Genomic DNA, 24921 nt, shown 5'->3' on the forward strand with positions numbered 1-24921 from the left:
ATATTAAAAAAATGGCAAGTAAAAACAAACACGAACAACTGAACCTCTGTTAGTGCTGAATCACTCGTTTGACCTTCAGTGGTTAGCTCATTCAAGAGAAGCCCAGAATTTGCTACCTGAATTTGTTACTTACTCAAACCCTCCCCAACTCTCACCGACAAAGCGTGCATCGAACGCCACATCAAACGTATATTCACGCCTTTAAGTTATTACCGCCACGCGCGTCGTTAATTTCGTACAAGTTTTACCCAAATTAGTTTTGTTTACAACAAAGTTAACCGATTCCAAAACAAACCCAACCAAAAAATTAAGATATAAATATCTCTAATAATTAATTAATAATAAAAAAGCAGATTAAAAAAGTAAAATAAAGGGATTAATTTTCTGACAGTAAAATTATGTGAATAATAAAATTGGGGTTTTAATTTAACCTTTCATAAAAACAAACAGTGCAGAAAGTAAGGACAGAGTGCAGAGAGAGAAAAAAAAAAAAAAAGCAAAAGGTGCGGCGCGCTGGTGCAACGACGGGCGCAGGGATCTGGTCAACGACGTTTGACCACGTTCTTTTAGGTAAATACAGACAAATCTGAAACCAAAGGGTCACTTGTGTAATTTTCAAAAACAAAAAAATACCACAGAAATTCTTTATATTATTTTATTAACAAAATGTGATTTCTTGTCGCTTTTATCTCACTTCCCCTTTTCTCTCTCTCTCTCTCTCTCTTATATATATATATATATATATGCAAGGCAAGGGTATCTCATTTCTCATTTCTCATTATCTCTTAACGGGAGGAGAAAGAAGAATCACACACACACAACACAACAAATACTAGAGAGAACATTTATTATATATATCATGAGAACGAGGAGAGGATTGTGTTATCCTAGAGTGATGAATATGTGCGTGGAGAATAACAACAGAGTGGTGAAGAGAAGGAAAGTGGAGCCCGCCGGCTGCCGGAAAAAGTTTAAAACGTCGCCGGAGATACCCGGTGGATGTGATTTCTTTGACGCTTTGCCTGATGATCTCGTTCTCTGTATTCTCCGCAAACTCAGCTTCACCGCATCCTCCCCTGCTGATTTCATCAGTGTTCTCATAACGTACGATTTTTTTTATGCCTTTTTCGTTTTTATATATATATATATATTTTACTGAATCAAAAAAAAAAAAAAATGCTCTTTACTATAGATAATTAGGATAGATATTTCATATATTCGGTTTCATTTTTTTATATAAAGATGTTTGTTTTGAATCTGTTTTTGTTTAATTAATGCAAAGATAGCAGTTTTAATTTGATTTATGGAGATCGAGATTGTATATCTGAAGAATCTGATGTATGGAGTTTGATGAACAGATGTAAAAGGCTAAACGGATTAGGAGTGAATTCATTAGTATTATCGAGAGCCTCTCAGAAAATGTTGGCAGTCAAAGCAAAAAATTGGTCAGAGTGTGCTCATCGATTCCTTAAACTCTGCGCCGATTCCGGAAATGTCGAAGCCTGTTACACCCTAGGCATGGTTAGTCTTTTTTCTTTTCTTTTTTTCTGCTAAATTTATCAAATTTGATTCGATGCATGTTTAAAAATCTGGTCTTTCATGCAATTTTAATTACACAAATTCAGAGTTTTTCATCGCCCAAACTTATTCTTATTCTTATTATTATTGTTTTATTTACTGGACACAGATTCGATTCTACTGTTTGCAAAATCGAGGAAGCGGCGCATCCTTAATGGCCAAGGCCGCGATTAGCTCACACGCGTCAGCCCTCTACTCACTCGCCGTCATTCAGTTCAACGGCAGCGGCGGCTCCAAGAACGACAAGGACCTCCGTGCCGGAGTTGCTCTCTGCGCACGCGCCGCCTTTCTCGGCCACGTCGACGCGCTTCGGGAGCTCGGCCACTGCCTTCAGGACGGCTACGGCGTCAAGCAAAACATCGCCGAGGGGCGCCGATTCCTAGTCCAAGCCAACGCGCGTGAGTTAGCCATTGTTCTAGCCGCGAATCCTTCTGCTGTTGTGCCCAGGTCGTGGCTCACGTGCAACCCGCACCGCCAGCCAGGTGGCACCGGCTGCCCGCTGTTGAGCGATTTCGGCTGTAATGTGCCGGCGCCGGAGGCTCACCCAGCGAACCGATTTTTATCTGATTGGTTTTCGGGTCGGACCGAGGCTGTCACGGGCACGGATCTAAGGTTATGTTCTCATTCGGGTTGCGGGCGGCCGGAGACAAGGAGGCACGAGTTTCGTCGGTGCTCTGTGTGCGGAGCAGTGAATTATTGCTCGCGTGCTTGTCAGGCGCTGGACTGGAAGCTCCGGCACAAGGCGGAGTGCGCTCCGGTGGAGAGGTGGGCGGATGAGGATGTTGAAAATGAGGGGAACAACGGTGATGACATGCAGCATGACGGCGATGAAGATGTCAACGGCGACGAAATCATGGAGGAAAGTTAACGGCGAGATTGTGGACTGTGAATGTGACGGTAACGGCACGGGAGTCGATAAAGAAAGTGTTGGGGTGAAAATGAAGAAAAGTGGAAGATTTGAGGCCAAATTTTGTTGGGGGAAAAAATTGAGTTAAATCTTTTTTAGTTATGGTCAGTTTTTGTATAGGGAAACAACACAACACAACACAACATGCGCCATTTAATTTTTAAGTTTTAGTAACTTTTTTATTTCTTTGTGTCTTTGATGTATCAGCAGTATCGTCTTCGGCTATAAGTTCATCAAGAATATGATAATTATATTATTACAAGAAAATATTTACCACCAAGATCAATTCCCATAATAATAATACTGTATTATATTAATTTAGTGTACTAAAAAGAAGAAAAAAGAATATAGAAGGTGTATGTATATATATGTAGATGATGATGGGAAATAATGAGGTGAAGCTGGGGACCTAATGATAAGGGAATGTTGATGTTGCTGGGCTTTATTCACACTTCTACTTAATTGCATATTCACATGTTATGTGGGTCATTCCATATTCTTGTTTTTCTTCTAATTTAAACAAACTCATTCTAACAAGTGTTTCTGTTTTCTCATAATTCTACAAAATATTGTTTAATTATTAGGTGAAATTAATTCTGAATAAAACATTAATTAAGATGCATGCTTGATTAATTCTGCCTTAACTTTAGGGGTAAGACTGACTGACTGACTGAATATATGGGGAGCACTTGAATCTCTACAATATGAAAGTAAGTAGATGAATATGATTTTTCATTGAACTTTTCTCAATAAGTGTGAAATTCAAAATTTTAAATAAATTGTAATAAAAGTATTGATGATTATATAAATAAAGAGAGATTGTGGTGGTGAGAGAAGGGGATCCTAGGTAGCAAGTAAATCCAATGACAAACAAGGCAAGTTACTGTTCCTTTTTCAGATGTACACTTTCATGTTTGGTCAAAAATTGTCAGGTAGTAAGAGATTGACCCAAGCACACAAAGCAAAAAGGAAAATAAAATACTAATAATAATTTTATTTTATTTTCAAAAAGAAAAAAGAATGAATAATATTAGAGAAAGAGGGTAAAGGTAAAGCTAAGTGTGATAGAGGGGAGGGGGAAACAAGTGGAGAATGTGCTACTCACTCTTATTGTCTCTCAACTTTATTATTATGCCACCCATCTACAATATAGTTAAAATCTCACATTTTATTATTTATTCAAATTTGTATTATTAATATATGCTACCAAAATTCCTACCTTATAATATATATCTTTCGATAGAGGTGTTTTTACTTTTTACTAATAATAATAACAACACAATAAGTTATTGAATAATAAGAGTCAGCACATGGTGTTGAATGGAATATATATAGGAAAAAGTGTGTATGCATCTCAAATCTCAATTCTCATGGTGGTGCACTTATATTAAAGTGTATATTCATTTTGTTGTCACAACTAATTATTAGCACTACTTACTATCTAAACCCAAAATCCCATAAATTCAAACATACTGTATCAAGAAAAACAACAGCTGTGGTCCAAATCTTACAACCCCAATTAACCATTTCAACCCCTCTTCTTATTCTTCTTCTTCTTGTTGGTTGGAGGTGCAACTAATTGTTGGTTGAGAATGTCAAGGACAAGCACTATATATATGTAATTTCAATTTTTTTTTTTTAAATTCAGCATTTGGGGTAATATAATTATTGATTTTCAATGAATTAATTACTATATATCTCTAGGATTGGTACTGTCCCCCACCTCTCAAGCACAATTGAAACAGAAATAAATTAAATCACTCCTAAAATTATTTATGCTCTTTTTTTTTTACTGGTAATTTGCCAACCTGTTACAGTTCATTATAATTTAATGAGCATTAATATTTATTTGCCATTTTCAAATGTTTTTATTGTGTAGTTCGTTAAGATTAAGACATTGGTATTTTGGCTATTTCAGAAGGAAACTTAATAATCATATAACACTAACTCAACAAGTTTTGAGGCCATTTCACATATTGGATTTATTGCTTTACAACTGTAACTGTGACAACTTTTAACAAGATTTAATTTTTTTTTTAAATTTATTATTAATATTGTTCGATATGTAATGCATTAGAAATCAGCTCTTCTTATTTTAGTAACTAATTTGGTGGAAAAAAAAAGGCTGTCATAATTATTTCGTTCCCTGAATAAGAGCAGCAAAAATTGTCCCAATTTTGTTTGCATAGAATGGTTGAAATATTAAATGTAAATTGACGTCTCACCAACAAGAATTAGGTGCTTAATTATTATTTCTATTACGGTACAATTATGTACCCTAAACATGGACTCATTTTATCATGCTTAATTTCAAGAAAGTGTAAAAATAAAACAATGATCACAAAAAACTTCAATAAAAATATAGTACTGATAAAAACAATATGTTAGTCAATGTTATAGTTTCTGTAGTGACAAATGGAGGCCTTTAAAACCTTATATATATTTTTTTGACAAAGCATCAATTTTTTGTTTGTTAAACTCGTGAGTCGTGACAGTACTACTATTACGAAACTTCGAGATCCATCCAAGTTGCCTCAAGAAGAGGGCAAACAAATCTTCAACCATTATATTGTTTTTACTTCGTTAAAGTTCGTTTGAAACTTACCGGTTTTTCGATTTAATTAGTTGACAATTGTGCTCATAGAAAGAGATATATGAATTAGTTTGAATTAAGTCTAGTTGTTGCCATGAAGGCAGTAGATGCCCTTGAAAATTAGGTTAAGAATAGGATTATTACATTAAATTGTCATTAATTAATTTACTTTAATTTTTTTTGTCCTCATATTTTAGGCATGATTCACTTCATCTTGTTGTAAAGAGAGTTTGGTGTGTGCAAGATCTAGCTACTTCATTTTAAATTCTTTTACCAAGCAAATAATAATAATAATATTAACTCAGACTATAATATATGATATATGATGGTAGTTATTAATATATTATTATTTTTTAGAGACAAAAGCGGTTTACTAAGTTCTTTCCAGAACTTATAATTGATTAGTTTATAACTAATAATGTTGTCATTGAATTATGTTACTTTGTCAATAATGCAATTCCATGTGATTATGTTTGCGGATTATTACATTGTACGAGAGTTTAACTTTACCCAATCCATACACATATGAGCGCGAGTTCCTTTATATAAAAATAATTATTACTTTTTTGACAAGAGTGTGAAATGGCTGCATATTCGTCAGTGAAAAAATTAACAGTATTAATATTGTGTTAATTTAGTGTGCAATAAAGCTATTAAAAAGTCCATTAACATGTATTAATTCACGATCCCATCATCAACAAGCTAAGATTGATTGTCATCAACCTCTTGCGTAGTTGATTTGGCAACTTGTATTAACTTTTTTATAATCTACATACATATATTATATTTATGTATGTTCATCAAAAAGTCAAGACCAAATCTCTTGTCATTAACATGCATTATTCAGTTCTTATTTTATGATTTATTTATTTCGCTGAGGTTGAGTATTTCACTTAATTAACTTGTGTTTTATTTATTATTTTTAAATTATTTATTAATATCAATATTATTAATAATCTTGCATTTAACAAATACAGTGTCGTATATATGGCCATTTCAGACGGATTACTGTGGTAGAAAGAAATATGGAAAATGGTAGATTAACTGGACCCAAAATCAACTAGTTTGTCAATAATCAATATGTATCTAATATAAGTCAAATATGTAAATCTTGTGGGCCCTATTCTGCTCCCCGCCTCAAAATAATTGATGTCAAAGTCTCTCAACAAGTTAATTTCTTTCAAATTGCCCATTACATTCCTTAGACCCCTATTTGCAATTTGTAACTGGTTTTGTAGATTCTACTCTCGATCAAATATAATGGATGATCTATAATCTTTGATCTACACATAAGCACAAATATTTGTGTATATGTATGCTTAGTAAAAATAGTTATTTATATAAATCTACGGTTCCAGATCACCCAATTCTAGTTTTTAATTCATTTGCATTAACAAATAGTTTTTACAAAATCAAATTTAAAATGTAATATTTAATTGCCACATTGGGCTGATAAAGAAGCCCATTGTATAAATGCAACTTTATATAACATTTTGACTCATATTGGGCTTCTTAATAAATTGTACTCTTACCTCATATTGGGCTTATCTGGATCCCATTATTTGAGCATACTGAACTTGTTTCAGGCAATTGCACGAAATCTCTGCTTCTAGTTCAATCGCCGATCAGCTAAGGTAAATCACTGCACATTTTTCCTCTAATTCATCTCTTTCCGATGATGATTTTTCATGTTTGCGATTTATCCTAGCCTCAATCTCCCTTTACCCATCCGAATTTCATATTCCGACGGTCTCAATTTTCAGAATCTAGGGTTTTTATTATGATTGAGCTCTTCTACAATCAAAGCCGGTTTTTTTCTTGTGTTTTTCGTTTTGATTTGACTATCGTTGGATCTCAAATTTCAGAACCTCGATGAAAGCTTTTGAATATGTTTATTTTTAAGGAATGATGAATTAAAATCAAAGTAATGGTCTTTTTTTTTTTTTTTAAATTTGCAGATTTGGAGATGGGGTTCATAATGGAGTTTGCAGAGAACTTGATACTGCGATTGATGGAGGATCCAAATGAGAGAGATAGGAAATCAAGGGAGCGAATTTACGATAAATATGATAAGGGCAAGAAGTTTTTGGCACTGTATAACTTGCCACTGCGTCCGTATGGTTTCTGGACATTTGAGCGCCACAATGCTCAGATTTATTGGGATGCTCAGATTAGCCAAGTTGCAGGGCGTCGCGATCCATATGATGACCTCTTGCAGGACTACCCTAGTGCTTCCTCCTCCAAGTAATTGGTTAGTTCTCACTTTCTCTTAAGCTAATACACGTTACTCTGCCCGCTCGGGTGTGTGTGTGTGTGTGTGTGTGCTGTCACATATTTAGGACTGAATAATTTACAGGTTTTTGAATTAATTAATTTCTTACGATGATATATATTGGTAGCACAATTTGAAGATTTATAATCAAAAGAACTAGCAATATCTTGATTTTCAATTTGTTAATCTAATTTGGTATTGTTGGCCTTTGCTGGAGATAATGACTAAAAAGTAAGTTGCCTTGATGACGCCGTATATTGTTATGTATAGAAGGAACTTCTGAACAGATGCTGATTTCAATTTCATTATTAGGGGAACGTTCTTTAGCATAAATTAGTGTTGGAATCTGTATTTTCTTTCATATGATGAGTTCGTAACATCTCCTGGAATTGACCCTGTCTTGTCAAAAACCAGTCAAGTGAATGTATAAACTTCTTTGTTGTGCAGTTACATAATATTGCATGATATGCGGCTTATAGTTCTAGGTACATGTGTGTGTGTGTGTGTGTGTGTGTAATTGACCGTGACATAGTTTAGCAAGATCCAAGAACTAGTGAATTAGTATAAGACTGCCTGTATATTAATTACACAAGAATTCAGCAGAGTCGAAGGAATGGAATATTACTGTCCTAAACGTATTTGAAGAATCCAAGAAAGATATGGCAATGAGAAATTAAACAATGTCTTCTTCGTTAAGCATCTAATTTCAGGAACAACAAAATATGTTATCAAGGTGGTTTATCTATGTCGTGCTGTTGTTCTTCGTGCAGGGGCGTCAGGAGCATTTGACTAAACTGTGAGGACTCTTGAAAGCCATGCAAGCTTTGGTTATATTTGTCTATTTCTTTGGCTGTGTGCCACAAGACTTGGAAAATCTTTTCTTTTGTTGTAATAAATATAATGACCAAATTTTATTCAAGCCAGGTTGTGTTGCTACAGAGCTTTTCGGTTTGCATTTTCAGATTCTTAGTGTGTTTGCAAATACTATTTTTGCTTCCGTTTCTCTAAAAATAAGCTGTTGAAGCCGTACTATGAAAAGCGTGCTTTCCTTTTTAGCTTAATTTTGTATTAAACATTTGCATCGTCGTTATTTTTTTCCTTGAATCAAATTTATACAGACATTTTTATATTTAGCAAAAGTAAGTTGTAGGTTAGAGGTTGTTTGCAAACACATCAATTTGTAAATTAACAGCAAAAAAAAATGTTTTCTTATGACATTTGCAGACATGTTCTGACTCATACAATGGTAAGCAGATCACAGCTGAAAAAAATTAAAATGTGTTGCTTCCTCTCTCATAATTGGCTTGCCTTCATTTTCTCAATACAAAAATACTTAATAATAAAGGGAGTTTCATTATAACACGAAACTTAAAACCAAACAAATGGAAATATAAAATTTGAACTCATTACGTCAATCCACTACATTCCAACATGGTCAAAAATGCTAAATTGAACTTCAATTGTTAATCACGAACCACCACAGCATGTACATAAAGCACGGTAATTGCATACATCACATAAAACCAGTTTTCTAAATTCATTTACATAAAGCTTCAAACCCACACCAATTGAAAAGAGGCCTTGCTCGCCTCAGCACAACAAATATCCATGAAAAACCAAATGCTAGAAAACATAAAAACCTCTACCTAATCCTTGCCCGATTCACTCTCGCTCGAGCTGCCTGTATCTGTCTTCTTATGAGCAGCAGCCTCCACCTGCTTATACGCCTTGCTCATTTCTTCAACAGGAACTAATGGAACGTAGTTAAAGAAACTATAACCTTTTGTGGCATAATCCTTTACAATTTTATTGTATTTCTCCGACCAGTGTGTAGCGGTGGGAACAGCAATCTCGAAAACACCATGCAAAGTTGGGTACTGATTAGCTTTATACCACACAAAAACGATTTGACTCAGTGCAAACTCCTTTGAGATTGCACCTGCATGAGAAACGGCAGCGATGGGACCATCAACTTTAGCTTCTTCTGCTAAGTCATGAGCTACCTGTGTTGCTCTCTTGACAAAGGATTGGGCCTTAACCACAGCATTCTTGGCTGCTGGTGGTGCACATTCATCGAATTTGACGGTTGCCTCATCCACCTACAATAAGTAGTCAGTCAATTATCAAATAAAACATGATTTGTTAGCAACACTTGCAACATAAATTTATTATATGCAATGACGAGGTGGCATAAGAACAGGCTTCGTACATATTTTGGTATTTCTGTAATTGCTTATTCAAAAATTTCAAGCTTTCAATTTTGTAACACAAAATTATAAATAATGCGATTTTACCAAACATTCAACTGAGTAGTACGTGTTAAAAAGAGCACAACAGAACAAACAATAATCACCACGAAAGAATCTATTCAATCAAGACGAAACAATTCGTCAGAAACAAGATTCCGATCAAACAAGGTACACATAATTTCCACATCCTACTTAATTGATCAAAAATACATCAATCGAAATGACATATAATTATGAAGGTATCGAGTGAAAATACTGAGAAAAGGGGGAGAAGAAGAATGAATACCTTGGTGTCGAGAAAAATAAGGATCTCATTGGGAACGCCTTTGAATTTCTCGTAGACAGGGCCAACAACAGCAGTAACGGCGTTCTCAACTTTTCCGATGCTGGATTTGAGTGCACCGGAGTTTTGCTTCGCGTAGCCGTAGAGATCGGAAACCAAAACGACGGCGTTGATGGCCAGAATCCTCATAAATCCGAGGTGCTTCAATTTCTGATCACGCCCCTCAACCTCGACCTAATTAACACGAAACGGCAAATCAAAAAGATCAAACTCCCCAAGCAAAATAAAACCCGATCAAAAAATAAAAATAAAAAAACAATCGCAAATGAAATAACAGAAATTACCTCAGATGTAGCCATTTTTCTTGTTCTCGGGAGATTGTAGGAGAGATCTGGGTGTAAGAAAAAAAAAAAAAAAGGTAGTTGAATTCTTCTTCAGAGAAAGGTCCGGTTTTATTGTGTCTGTTGGCGTTACAAGCGAAGAACAGGAGGAAGGGTTTTTAAGGGGAAAAGAAACGAGAGCAAATAACAAGAGGTGTTGAGAAGTGTGAGATCTAAGGGGTAGTTTCGAGAATTTAATTATAATGAATGTACGGTGGATACGAAGTCACGTGGCGTACGTGTGGGCCTACTTACTTTTTATTCATTCGCGGAGATTGCTTGGGAGGCGGTACCAGAGGGGACACTGGAGAGCTCCGGAAGGGTTGGGGTTGGGGGGACCCACATCCATAAAAAGTGTTGTCTCATTTCGAACTTTCTCGAACTTCAATTATTTACTACTATTTCTGTTATTTTATTCTAATTTAACATTTATGTAATTTCAAAATTACTAGTTTTGTAATTAACTTCAAGGGGCCATTTGATATACACCCCTAGAATGGAAAATATATATGGATAAGTCCACCCCTAAAATTCTTTCTTTGAGATACACCCCTGGAGGGGCAAAAGTACTATTGTGCCCTTATTTGTAAATATTAACAAACTGCATTCAGCTTTTCCACCTGCATTTAGCATTATTGCTAACTGCACTCCTCATTTTTAGAACTGTATTCATCATTTTTTCAGATTTTTTAATAAAAAATTATAAATTTTTATTTTATTATTATTTTTTTATACGTACCCTCTTTTTGTATTTATTTATTTTTTTTAATTTTTTAATTATTTTTAATTTTTAATTTTTACTTTTTTTTATTTTTGTTTTTTTAATTTTTTTTTAATTTTTAATTTTTTTTAAATTTTTAATTTTTTTAAATTTTTTTTTAAATTTTTTAATTTAATGTACTGAAATTGACTACACATGACTATAGTATACCACAGTCATGTATAGTTATATATAGCCATGTACTGTTTTTTTACCCCAAAGTTATGGTCGATCGATTGTAAAAACCGTTGATTATATATATAAAAAATCGTCTATACCAATAAAAAAATTCAAAATTTGATTCTTGATATTATAAATAATTTAATGCCTAACAAAAAAGTGAAAAAAAAACACAATCATCAAGATCACTATACATCAGAAAAACCACATAGCTTGTACATAAATATATATAACTACATGAAACTATACATGACTACAGATATCTATACGACCAAATTTGACTCAAATCACACTTGTCAACACGAGAACCGCTTGTTTTGAACAACGAACACAATCCACTCCGCAAAAACTTACTACATAGTAGTTCAAACACCAAGACCTGTGAAAACGAAAAAGAGTTAAACAAACAACGAATTTTGCTTCAAATTTAAATGTGCACACACGCACTATCACCTACTGGTATACATAGATACTCCCCACATAACTCATACATGACTATATATGACTACATGACTACATAGTTTATATATAACTATATATTACTGCATGTGACTACACCATATATTACTGTATGTTACTACACGTGACTATATATTACTATATGTGACTACACCATATATTACTGTATGTTACTACACATGACTATATATGACTACAATTTGGATTCATTTGATTGGTGGAATTGATCTTGGACCTACTCCAAAATGGATTTAATCATATCCAAATTTAGCACCATCATCTTCAATTAAATACATATATAGTTGGATGTTGGTTTTCTATTTTTTTTATTTTTTTTTAATAATAATTCCATCACTTGAATTTAAGGATTTAATACTATAAAGTCGTATTAAACGTTATAAGTCATAACCAAGATGGAACCTACAAATTATATAGGCCACGATTGAATGAATGAATGAATCTGCTTATATTAAATAAATTTGAATTGGTACCAACTTTCTTCATTCTTTTTTGATTGGGCTTTATCAGTCAACCAGAGAAAGACCAAACAAAAAGTAACGATGGATCAGCCCAAAATTAAAAATCCTGTTAGTGAAACGAGGAGAAAATTACGATACTGCCCCAAAACTGAACTTGGAATTCTGTAGTAGTTGGTTTGAACAAGCGTTTTTGCAGGTTTAGATATAGTCACGTTAAAAGAGTAAAAGAAGGCATATCCTCCATCCGCAGCACATCGTCCATTAGAAATTCTTTCTCCAGCTGGCACCGCGTTAACTTTAAAATATCCTGATTCACATGAATCAACATCAAAACTAAGTCATCCAAAATAATTAAAATATACACCCAATGTTATTTTAAATTGCTAAAAAACTCCCCGCTATTTTTTTTATATTAGCAAAAACACCCTACAGTTTTGCTTACATTGAACTCCATGTAAGATGCATTTCTGTCCAGCCACAGTTTGTCCATAATCATGAAGGCCACGCAGTAAAGAAGGTCAAAAGCCCATTCATTCTCTACATAAACAAACTCTTCGTTCTAAGTTCAGTTGTATAATGCAAACATGTAAGAGAGCTTCATTGGAATAGATTGATTCACCTGATAACATTTGCAGAAAAACCGCTCTAATAAACGTTCGGGGTTTTACTGCACATAGTTGAGCTCACATTAGCCAGTAGCCCAGAGAGTAGTAAAATAGATACATTGAACTGCAATCTCATTTCAGTATTGGTTCGAAAAAATGATGATTCCAAAGACAATAACAATATCAAAATTCCCCTTACTGGCATCTAGATCAAGCATTTGCACGATCATAAATGTGACATTCACACCAGCTACAGCAAACGGATATTCCCAAACTGCCCTTTTGCCTGCTTGCTTCCTCAGTAGACTCTGGAAAGATATCTGGTGCATTAAAATATGAAAATTTCTTATTAAATTTTCTTCGAGGCCACAAAAATATTAAGCAAGAATAATTCGGGTGCAATCTCTACGAAATTACCGAAAATGTCTTGGCAAAAAATAGTAGGTTCTCCAAAGAAATGAAACCTGCTCCCCTGGTTATCACAGAACATCATCATCAACACAGTTGATGAAGGAATATAAGAGGTGTTAAATGAGCCATAAATAGCATAAAAGATATATATATATATATATATTACGGGGAAGAAATTGAAACCTGAAATCTGTGGACGGGTCTTTCCCTTGCCATCCCATTTCTTTCCACTGATCAGATACCAGACTTTGTAGCTCTTGGCCGGGATATGTAGCAGACCATAAAGCCCTCAAAGCTTCCTTCATTGCAAAAAGTTCAAATATAAATCAATGAACTAATCCTTACATAATAAGAAAGCTTCGTGACAAAATGATGGAAGAGGAAAAATGTTATAAACCTGATGATCTTGTCTAGATGCATCAAACTGAATTTTAGTCCGGTGTTTTAACCTGTTTAGCCTCTGCTCCTGTACATTTGAAGACAATGAAAATACATAATGATCTTTACATAACCAATCCATCAACTAAATGAGTGGGACAAAATAAAAAAGAGGAAACCATAAGTTGTTAGTAGCTTCATAGTTTGCTTAATATTTTCGGCATTGAACTATCATAATTATGGGGTGCATAAGTTCATCATGCACATATTTTTATCTTATGTGGGAAAAATCGGAACAAGTCTGATTATAAATGCTACATTCACACGACTCCAACGTACCATTTTCGGACGTGCCAAATAGTAGGAAAAGGAAACACCAATAATCAACCAACATTCGACAATCGATTCACTATAAATACAACAACAATTGATAGTAATGGACTTGCCTGTTGGGATGTCAAGTTGATGCAAATACGTGCATGGCTGCCCTTTGGCTTAAAGCAAACACAAGTAAGGCCTTTCGCCCTCCACACTGGTGTACCGCAATGTGCATCACCTGCAGCCAAATTATTAGGCTTCCTCCATTAATCAAGAATGACAGAAAGAGCCTCCACATATGACACACAGCTAGATAAAACCGATAAGTTTTGTTCGGAAATAAAGTTTAACTGTTTTATTAGTATTACCCAACATGGATATTTACATATAATAAGGTCATAAGTTGATACAAGTTAGTAGTTACTAATGGTTAAATCAAATGTCTAATCTCAGTATTCTTAACAGGGAAAGAACTAACAATGTGCCTTCTTGATCTTAAATCAAATTGTCCGTTATTTATCAATAAGTGATTCGAGCAAAACATAATAGAATCGCAAAACTTCAATGTATCAATGAGTGTTGCAAAATTATATGCTTTACGAACGGATATCAAAAAGAGTAAAATCATATGAACCATTCTAAAGTTGCTAAGATGATGTACTACAATATAGAACCAAACGAAGAACGGAAAAAAAGACACAGGCATTATAAGATGAACATATGATTGCTCAATCATTCATTAAAGGAAATGCTATACTTATCGGACAGAAAAACAAAGCCTCCAATAAGCATTACTATGGAAAAAATATACGAAAATCAATCTTCTTAATAGAAAAATAAATCTAATCGCAGTTAAATTGCTTCTGTAGCCATTAAAAAAAAAAAAAAAAAAAATCGATCACAAAACAAACACACAGAGATCATGCTCCTAAGCATAAAAATCAGAGACGTGCATAAAGCCGCATTCTAAATAAATCAAATTATCCAATGAAACAAAATTATGATGAATTTGATACCTGAAAGCGAAGATTGGGAAGGGTTGCATTTAGAGAAAGAGGAGGAATGCGTAAATGAGCGCACCGCAATGCATCCGCCTTGGTTTCTCTCCGGACTCATTTCAAAATTGGGAACCGTTGCTTCCTCTCTCTCTCTCTCTCTCTCTCTCTCTCTCTCTCTCTCTCTCTCTCTCTCTCTCTCTCTCTCTCTCTCTCTCTCTCCAGTTACTTGAATTACAATGCGCTCCGTTGCTTCTTCGTAGTCTCAGACGCTAAAGTAAGCCATTGCCCAATGGCGGAGAATCCTTGGTAGAGTTTTCGAAGGGGGTGCTATTTATTTTTAGTTATTCTTACTGCGTGAGGTTTTTTATGACAGAAATGCCCTGGGTTCTTCACTCTATTCACCTATCTGTCCTCTAGGTTAATTTAGATTTGATTAGTAGAACGAATTATTAGCGTTAGAAATTTGAGAATAATTAGTGGAATTTGATTTGCTTTCCGTAATTGTTTCCTTTTTAAATTTTAAATCTTCTTCCTCTATTAAGTTTTATTGGAGCCATTTTTTTTTAAATGAGTGACAACTATGATTTATGATTGGAAAGATATAAATCCATATAATTAGAAGAAGTGTAACTCTTACATTACCTTATCCCATTTACTTCATTGCCTAGCTTTTGAATTTTTGTACATTGATTTCTTTCCATATTATTTAGGGTTAATATGCTAGAGCTCCCTAGTTGGAAACATAATTATATATGAGTTACAACCCTAATATTTTTTTCTGAACTAAATCCTTTTTACAAAAATAAATATGACCCACATCCTTTATTTTTTTAATTCCAAATTTGCCCTCAACTTAAATCCATAAATTCTACACGTTTATCCCAGATCTATTTTTCTTATTTTCTTCCCTCTTCTCTCTCTCTCGTTCTCCCTCTCTCGTTTCTCTTTCTCTCTTTCTCCGTCTCTCGTTCTCCGTCTCTCGTTTCTCTTTCTCTCGCTCTCTCTCTCCATCACTTCCCACAATTATTGAGGGGGCGATGGCTATGGCGCAACTATGGCGGTGGAGGGGCGTTAATAAGGGAATGGTTATGGAGGCATAAGGTTACGACGACTATGGTGGTGGAGGTCAGATCTACGGCGGGTGGTGGCTAGGTTTTAATTTGGTCGACGGCTAGGATTTAATTTGGTCGACGGCTATGGCGGCTAGGGTTTAATTTGGTCAGATCTACGGTGGATGGTGGTTAGGTTTTAATTTGGTCGACGGCTAGGGTTTATTTCGGTCAACAACTATGGCGGTTAGGGTTTAATTTGCTCGGCGGCTAGGGTTGGTGGACGATTAGGTTTTTGAATGTAGGGTAGGGTTTATTTTGGTCGACGACTATGACGGCTAGAGTTTAATTTGGTCGATGGCTAGGGTTTAATTTTGTTGAAGGCTAGGATTGGTGAATGACTAGATTTTTGCAGGTATGATTTGGCAGCGTATACTCACTGGAATTGTGCTTGTGTTATCAGTTATTTATGCTGTACTAGTAAGTTTTATATACACTTGTAGGCCTTGTTTGGTAATTCTTTGGTAATTTTGATTAGATTTGCGCCTTGTTTGGAAATTGTGATTTACGTTTCAATTCCATGATTTAAAAAAACTAAAATATGGACCCGGATTTTAATCGAAAATATGGAGGGTATGTACTATCTGTTTCTTTTCTTGCTTTTTACTTACCTATAAATCGATTTTTTTTTTTTAGTTAAGTTCCTGTTTTCGTAATATGCAGGTATGCGTTGTTATAAAAGCGGTGGTTCATCTCGGCGATGATGCGTATTTTGTGGCAGTAATGGCGTGGGTATTGCTGATAGTGATTTTGGGATACTTCGTTCATGTATTAGACAATGTTATAGAGACGGTGTACGTGTGCTGTGCGATAGATAGAGACAGGGGAGAGGTTTATAAACAAGATGTGCATGAAGTTTATGTTCACCTTTCAATCAGTAGAAGTCATAATTATAGGGCTGGTTTTGCTACAAGAACTCCACTTCTTGTTTAATGTAAATCTCAGCTTCATCTGTGTTGTGTATTATTATCTGTAAGTTTTATTTCTGTGTTGTGCATATCTGAGATTTTATTTTTTTAATTTTTGCACTGAACTTTGTTGAATAGTACACCATAGTATACCATAGTGTACCATAGCATACCATAGTATTCTTTAAACTCTGCTGTATTATTTGACAAAAACGAAACTACGGATGTCTACAGATGATTACGGCCGGAAAAAAAAAATTTAAAAAATCATCATTTTCGAAATTACGTAGAAAAAAAAAATAGATTAGAGAAACGTATTCCGTGTAAAAAATAAAATAACAAAAATGCTAAATGCAAATTAAAAATTTTAAATAATACCATAGTACACCATAGTACATCATAGAATATTTACAATCTGATACAATTTCGAATTTGTGAGCAGAGGGGCATTTTTGGAATGAATTATGATAAAGGATGTGAATCAAATTTTAATTAGACGTGTCTTTAGTTCTAATAAGGTTTGTCACCAGGGACTTATATCTTAAGACCCCTATTATTTAATATAGTTATAATCTACATATGAATTTCAAATTTAAAAACAAAACATTTTCCGAATAAAAAGAAGAATTATTTATATACATTAGGAAAAGTATTAAGAGGAAGGATACAAGTGACATATTAGAAAAAGACAAGGATAGGGGCGGAAATCAATGAAAGATGGCAGGCCTTTTGTAGTGTTGTGTTGGACACAAATAAATAAGTGAATAGAGACAAACAGTCCACTACGACTCGTCAGTATTGCCACATGGCCCATGGGCCGACGCCTTACTAAATCAAACTACTCCTATTAACTTATAACTAAAGAAAGCCCCATCAAATAATAATATAATTAATTGTCTTAATTAAACTAGTAGTATGTTTTAGTTGCAAGTTTCAATGTATTGATTGGGATCTGAAGCATAAATAATGTATGTAATAATTTGCTAGTCTTACCATAAATTGTTGTCACTATCCCTCACAGGGACATGTTAGGATGTTTCATTTGCTTGCTCACATATGGCTTTCTTGTAGTTGGTCCTTTGACTTTTTTTTTTTTTTTTTAATTTCTTAATTTTATATTGAATTCATTTTCATTAGTTCCACAGGGAAAAGAGAATACTTCGTACTTATATTTTTAATGATGATAAAAGAGATTTAAAACTCTTAAAAATCCAATTCTTCTGCAGATTTTATCAGCTCACGGAAAAAAATAGTTTATTTGACTTGTTCTAAAAATAAGTGACTAAACATAAATCAACTAAGTAAAACCAGTTGAATAACTCAATTGATTACATCAATTGTTTTATATATATATCTGGAAAAAAAATATCACAAGTTTAAATGGTTAACGTGTTCGTGTTGCACACCGTTAACTGATTATTCAATTCCCAACAACTTTTTAGATATTTTAAGTGCTCTTATAATAAATACCTGTTACTTCTTACTACAGAATATATGGTTTAAATGTTTCAATTGATGGAGATATTTGAGATAGACAGTCTACTTACTAATAAACATTGTTATTTGTTACACAAGAAAGAGCTAGCCCAGAAAACACGAGAAAGATTAATAAACATCAACAATTAATTTTTATTTCAACAAAGTTGTACACTTGAAACTCCAAATCAAATGAGCTTGATCAATATATGATAGGGAAGAAATAATAATAATAATAATAATAATAACAACCATACAGAAGAAAAAAAGACACAAACAAGAAAGGATACATTATAATATATTTTGTCATAAAAACGTATAAATAAATTGAATGTGTCTATTTGACACGTCGGCAAAGAGTGAGGCCGTCTCCGATGGAAAGCTGAGCCAACTCAATACGTTGATCAGCTGCTAAGAAAGTGTTCAACTGCATGATGTCAACTCTAACCCTCCTCAGATATTCCTCCATCTCATCGTCATCGGACGCTGCTACAGTTCCCGACCACAATGTGTTGTCGTACGCGATTATTCCTCCTACCTTTATCAGTTTCAATAGTTGTTCGTGGTAGTGGATGTAGTTCTGCTTGTCTGCATCCACGAATGCAAAATCGAATGTTCCTTCTTCACCCTGCATATTTTTTTTGGTAAACAAAATTAATTAGTACGGTGTGATTAATTCATTAATAATCATCTTTATAAATTAATTAGACGAAATATTATGTAGATTGAAGAGGAGATATTTTTACGTTGGCCTTGAGTTCTTCCATAACTTTGAAGGCATCAGATTGAATGAACTGAATTTTGTGGGCCATGTTTGCCTTCTGAATAAACGGCAATCCAGTCTCGTAAGCTTCTCTGTCCGGGTCAATGGCGATGATCTACAAGGTTAAAACAAAGATAATTAGTTACAATTTTTCATTTATTTTGTTTTTGTCAATTACTTCATTTATTTATTATTACGTTTATTTACTTACTTTGCCATCATCGGGGAGGGCAAGGGCAGTAGTGAGGAGTGAGTAGCCAGTGAAAACTCCAACTTCAATTGTTTTCTTTGCATTCATTGTTTTCAAGAACAATGAAATGAATTGTCCCTCGTCAGCAGTTACATTCATCATACTCCTGTTCAAATTTAATATAGCAAAATCAACAATTTAAAAATCAATAAAAAAGATTCAATTAGATATATAGTTGGAAAAATAGATGATCGTACCACCACTGATACTTGTCGACGGTAGCCATTCTTAGTTCTTTGAGTTGTTCATGCTCCCTCGGGTAAGCACTTGTTTCCAAAATATACTGCAAAAAATTCAGAAATATATCATAAATAAAGTGTATTTAGTAACATATATGTATATGCTATATTTAGTAAAGAAAACAAAAGAGGAGAAAGAAAGAAAATAAATTTTACCTGGGCGAGTGCATCACTCTGAAGAATAGTCCCTGTAAACTTGTCCTTCATTTTCGAATAATTGAGGGAAAAAGCAACAGACAAACAAGAAAAGACAAGTTAGTTTGATGAACTAAGTGATGATGAAATGTTTATTTGGTTTGAAACTTTGGAAAGTGTAAGCTTCAATTTATAAGGCTGATTAATAGCTCAACGCGGTGAAGCGCCTCAATTGACCCAATCAATGATTTGATTCCCACTCCCACTCCCAAACAACCCCCTTTTCTCAATGATATGTTATTATTATTATTATTTTAATCTAAATTAATAATATGTTAGTAAAAAAAATATTTTCTGAAGTATGGTATAATTCGTTGGTTAGTCGTGCAGGTTGTCCACCGATACCGCCGCGGTATTTGCAATTTCCCCCTTTATTTAATTTTAGTTGAAATGGTTACGTGCACTCTTTCAGCCTGCTATTGGTTCTACTTCTAATTTATTCAAACTAATTACAAGATCTTGAATATTATTTTATTATTACCATCAATAAGGAGAAACTAAAGAACGTGACTGTAATAACTTTATTTGTTTTCATTTCTTCTTTAATTTCTTCTTTAATTTCAGTTACAACAGAAAACATGGGAGCCGAGACAGATAATCGAATCAATGATCTCACTAAGTGAAGTCATATACTCAATAATTGAATTAGGGGTGGTAAACGAGCCGAGCCGGCTCGTGAGCTCGACGAACCGGCTCGTAAAAAGCTCGAACTCGGACTCGAGGTTTTCGAGCTCGAGCTTTCTGACGAGCCGAGCTCGAGCCCGATTTTAGTTGTTCATCAGCTCGCGAGCCGGCTCGCGAGCCGGATTTATTAATATTTTTTTATTTTTTTTTATTTTTTTTTTATTTTTTATATGTTATTTTTATTTAAAAATGTATAATAATATAAAATATTATAGAAATAAATACAAATATTAAAAAAATATATAATCACAATTTTGTGTTTATTTTGTAATTTTTTAAAATATTTTTTAATAATAAAATAATAATAAAATAATATTTAAAAAAAGAAAAAAAAAAAAGGGATTGGGCTCGAGCTCGAGCTCGAGCTCGACAAAATTAACACGAGCTCGAGCTCGAGCCAGAAAAAGAAGAACTCGACGAGCTCGAGCTCGAGCTCGAGCTCGACAAAATAAACTCGAGCTCGAGCTCGAGCCAGCCAAAAGAGGCGAGCTCGGCTCGAGCTCGGCTCGTTCACACCCCTAAATTGAATTGTTAGGAGGATAACCATTATGATTGTTAACCACGCACACATCCATGTGTATGTGTGTTTAATTAATGGTAATCCACGCTAATTACAAAGAAAACACTCACACTTAACATTGCTATAACTATACAAATGACAGCTAAATACAGAGGATTTGGAGATATACCAAACTAATTAGTGAGATATTATCAAATGATGTGTGAAAACAAAAAAAGACAAATAAAAAGGAAAAAATGGGGAATTATTAAAAAAAAAAAAAAAGGATGTTCAAAGTTTGGGGCTTGAAAAGTTGGGGAAAAGGTCAACATGTTTTTATTGGGGGAAGAAGTCAATGTCTGTCTTCTCCCCACTCTCATTTTTATGTTGACAAGTTCAAATTTTTATTTCAAATTAATTTATTATAATATCTATATATAATAGAGTTGGTCTACCAATAGTACTATGTCTATGTTTTATATGTAGATGTAGGTAATGATTCTTGAATCTTCATCATGCTGCATAGTTGAGTTATAAACTTATAATCATGGTTGATTATTTATTTATTTTTTAAATGTTTTTTCTTTTTTAAATTGTTTCCATAAATATTAGTGACGTTTATAAAGTAATTAGTGTAACTAAAGCAATAATTAGTCTATCCAACGAATATTTGACCCATAAAACTTAATTCAAGTAGTGAAATTTATATTTTTGGTTATGGATTAATTATGCTAATAAGAGACTGGTTTTTCAACTAATCAATAATTATAGTATTATTTTCAGGTCTTTCTAGGGTGAGATCCCATGTTCTAAACTTTTATGAGATACCCCTTTATATTGCGCCACGTGTCCCAGCAAAAAAAACCTATTTTTTCTCCATTTATATATTGTCGCAAATACCCTTTTTACAATTATTATTTAAAAAAATCAGCAATTATAAATTATTAATGAAATGTCAATTTTACCCTCTCTATTTTAATGCAATTTTAAATATATATTTATTGCTGAATTAAAATTTATAACGTCAATTATATCATTATTCGTAAAAATCATTAAAACCACCCATCCAAAATTGCATCAACCTGAATTTGAACCTGTGACCATCTGAAAACATACAAGAATACTTACCATTAAGACACAACACATGATTGACAATAAACTAACAATACGGATATATATCACAAAGCTACAATTTATAATGGTTATAAAACTTATATAAATAATGTTAAATAAATTATTAATTCTCATATAATTATTATTATTATATATTAAAAATATCTCATACTAACAAATATTTATATAATATAATTTAAAAATCTAAGGAAATGTTGTTCAACTCGTGTAAGTTAAAAATTAATTTCGAAAGCATTTGAAGTTTGAATTGAATCGTAAATTGTAAGATTTAATTAAATCGTAATATTTGAATCAATTAAACTCATGTGTTTTCAATTCAAAAACAATATTCAAAGATTTGATCGATTAAGCTCAACTCATTTCAATTCGTAGACAATATTCAAATATTTGAATCGGTTAAACTCAATAATTTACAATAGCATATTAATCAATCTGTGTATAGTTAAAGTTTAGTAACCTTTTTTTATTGAATTTTATTATAAAAAATAATAAAATTTAATTGGTAAAAATCGTAAGATTTAATCGGTTCATGGTTAGATTAAATCTTACGATTTACGATCTGATTCTTACGATTTTACGAATTAAATTATTATTTTGTTGTTAAAATTGAATTAAAAGGATAGTAGACTTTAATTATAAATAGTTAACTCGATTAATACGTTCTTGTCAGTGGTTGAACTTAATCGATTCAAATTTTTGAATAATATTTACAAATTAAAAGGATTTGCGCTTTTTTTTTTTGAGTAAAAGGATTTGCGCTTAATTTATTCAAATCATACGCTTTAATTAATCTTATAATTTGATTCTTGCGTAATTTAGGAATTATTTTTTTATGATAAGATTGAATTAAAAATGATAATAGTTAATTTGATTAAGACGTTCTTGTCAATAGTTGAGCGCGCTAATGAATCGATTCAAATATTTGAATAATGTTTACGAATTGAAAGGACTTGAGCTTAATTGGTTCAAATATTACGCTTTGATAAAATATTTTGATTTACGATTAGGTTCTTACATGTGTTAGGAATTAAATATATTATTTTTATGACAAAATTGAATTAAAAAGATATTGCACATTACTTATAAATAGTTAAATCAATTTTGTAACATGTTATGTCAATAGTTAAGCAACTGATTCAAATATTTGAATAATGTTTACTAATTGCAAGGGTTTGTACTTCATCGATTCAAATCTTACTAGTTAATTAAATTCAATATTAAAAGAAAATTCACAATATAGTATTTGTAGTATATAATTTTATTTTAAAGTAAGAAAACTACTAATTGGAATGAGTTCAAAATTTTTTCTTCTTCTAAATAAACATATTATTTTATTTTTTATTTGGATTTGCCACACTATCGATTAAATAACATAAGTGAGTTTGAATTAAGTTATGCATTTATTTTATTTAATTGAGCATTCTTTACATTTTTAAATTGAGGATTTTATTAATACTTCTAATATTTAATGATAGATGTTTGGCGTATTGAACTGCAATTCTTTATATTTTTCAAACTTTATTTTATTAAATTTGTTAATAATTTATTTAATTCGGGTTTTCGGGTTTCGGGTTTTCGAGTTTCGGGTTTCGGGTTTCGGGTTTTACCATTTAATAATAATGAATGTTGCAATTAATATTTGCATTAACAGTATTTATACAATTATGGTTAAATATTTCATAATAAGTTAATGTGCTTGGATGGTTAGGAGTGATAAATGTATTAAAAGGTCACAAGTTCAATTTCTAATGAATACATTTTTTTCGATTATTTATCAAATAAAACTCAGTCACAATTAATTTAAATTAATTATTTAATTAAAATATAGTAGGGTGTAAATTAGACAATTCCATCTTAATCAATTTTATATTAATTTAATAAAAAAATAATAGAAGGATAATTTGGTAAAGTACTTCATTTTTTAGAACATAAGCCATGTTATTTTCCTAGGGTCCAGATTTAATCTTAGAAAATTAATGGTGATTAATGCATATCTCAAAAAAGTTTAGAACATGGGGTATCTCACCCTAGACAAACCCTTATTTTCACCCGCTGCTAATTGGGAGTATTGTATTTTGTTTTTTCTCTTTGAAAGCTTCTACTTTATTGATAATATAATTAATTAATTACTGATTATGTTTTTCTTTATTCTGACTTTTCATTTATTAAATAAATAATAAAAACATATGTTGCATTAAAAAAATTCGCATATTATCACAAATTATGAATAGGCAAGTTTGTTCAGATTTAGATTTAGGATGTGTTTTCTAAACGTATTTTGAATATAAATAATTTCCGATCCAAATATTTTTAAAACAAAGATTCTGAATTATAATCAATTTATTGGTCAAATAACATTTTTTAGTTTTCACATAGTTAAATATCATTGCACGATGAGGAAGTAAGTGATTGTTTGAGGTTGACTCATTAATTCACAATCTAGTTAGTTACTGAAGTAATAAAAGATTTCAACAAAGACCAAAGGGAAATTGAGTTGGAAATTTCGTGCTGTGTGTATCTCTATTCATCCTAATATTTAAATTAAATTTATGAACCGTTGAATATATGTGCGTGGTTGGTGAATTTTATTTTATAAGGCGAATACTTAATGGTTGTTGAACTTCAATTTTCTATGTGTTAATTAATAGACAACTATATATATAGTATTGTATTGTTGTTAGAATAGCCAAATATTGTAGTAATTTAGTTAAATCATCTTTCTAATAACATTAATTGTCTTCATATGAGTTAGACACAAGCTTCAACTAATAAAATTAAAACTGGTGGGAATTATGTAGTTAATAATAATATGAC

The 24921-nt window shown here is 32.6% G+C and overlaps 5 protein-coding genes and 1 long non-coding RNA gene across 6 annotated transcripts; 3 read left to right on the top strand and 3 right to left on the bottom strand.

Annotated features, from left to right (window-relative positions):
• The first annotated feature begins 750 nt into the window (after window positions 1–750).
• Window positions 751–2765, top strand: LOC105952637 (HCP-like superfamily protein with MYND-type zinc finger). Its single transcript, XM_012976213.2, has 3 exons — window positions 751–1104; window positions 1359–1521; window positions 1688–2765. The coding sequence occupies exons 1-3, from the start codon at window positions 860–862 to the stop codon at window positions 2444–2446; spliced, it is 1167 nt and encodes a 388-aa protein (XP_012831667.2). The 5' UTR covers window positions 751–859; the 3' UTR covers window positions 2447–2765.
• A 3810-nt stretch (window positions 2766–6575) lies between these two features.
• LOC105952639 (NADH-ubiquinone oxidoreductase) lies at window positions 6576–8423 on the top strand. Its single transcript, XM_012976215.2, has 3 exons — window positions 6576–6712; window positions 7037–7329; window positions 8121–8423. The coding sequence occupies exon 2, from the start codon at window positions 7045–7047 to the stop codon at window positions 7324–7326; it is 282 nt and encodes a 93-aa protein (XP_012831669.1). The 5' UTR covers window positions 6576–6712; window positions 7037–7044; the 3' UTR covers window positions 7327–7329; window positions 8121–8423.
• Window positions 8424–8837: 414 nt separating this feature from the next.
• LOC105952638 (Rubber elongation factor protein (REF)) lies at window positions 8838–10526 on the bottom strand. Its single transcript, XM_012976214.2, has 3 exons — window positions 10227–10526; window positions 9886–10116; window positions 8838–9449 (listed from the first exon to the last, which is right to left on the bottom strand). Exons 1-3 carry the CDS (start codon window positions 10239–10241, stop codon window positions 8997–8999), a joined length of 699 nt encoding a protein of 232 aa, XP_012831668.2. The 5' UTR covers window positions 10242–10526; the 3' UTR covers window positions 8838–8996.
• Window positions 10527–12016: 1490 nt separating this feature from the next.
• Window positions 12017–15155, bottom strand: LOC105952593 (ELMO/CED-12 family protein). Its single transcript, XM_088818342.1, has 9 exons — window positions 14869–15155; window positions 13981–14090; window positions 13554–13622; window positions 13340–13455; window positions 13163–13217; window positions 12945–13065; window positions 12760–12807; window positions 12583–12677; window positions 12017–12447 (listed from the first exon to the last, which is right to left on the bottom strand). The coding sequence occupies exons 1-9, from the start codon at window positions 14966–14968 to the stop codon at window positions 12349–12351; spliced, it is 813 nt and encodes a 270-aa protein (XP_088674468.1). The 5' UTR covers window positions 14969–15155; the 3' UTR covers window positions 12017–12348.
• Window positions 15156–15701: 546 nt separating this feature from the next.
• LOC148770347 (uncharacterized) lies at window positions 15702–16979 on the top strand. Its single transcript, XR_016031218.1, has 2 exons — window positions 15702–16532; window positions 16623–16979. It is a non-coding gene; the product is annotated as an uncharacterized LOC148770347 (long non-coding RNA).
• A 1493-nt stretch (window positions 16980–18472) lies between these two features.
• LOC105952640 (flavonoid 3',5'-methyltransferase) lies at window positions 18473–20225 on the bottom strand. Its single transcript, XM_012976216.2, has 5 exons — window positions 19752–20225; window positions 19554–19639; window positions 19318–19462; window positions 19090–19221; window positions 18473–18971 (listed from the first exon to the last, which is right to left on the bottom strand). The coding sequence occupies exons 1-5, from the start codon at window positions 19800–19802 to the stop codon at window positions 18681–18683; spliced, it is 705 nt and encodes a 234-aa protein (XP_012831670.1). The 5' UTR covers window positions 19803–20225; the 3' UTR covers window positions 18473–18680.
• Window positions 20226–24921: the final 4696 nt, after the last annotated feature.

The sequence above is a fragment of the Erythranthe guttata genome, chromosome 5 (genome assembly GCF_056151865.1).
Source record: "Erythranthe guttata isolate IM_541 chromosome 5, IM_541, whole genome shotgun sequence".
Taxonomy (NCBI): Eukaryota; Viridiplantae; Streptophyta; class Magnoliopsida; order Lamiales; family Phrymaceae; genus Erythranthe; species Erythranthe guttata.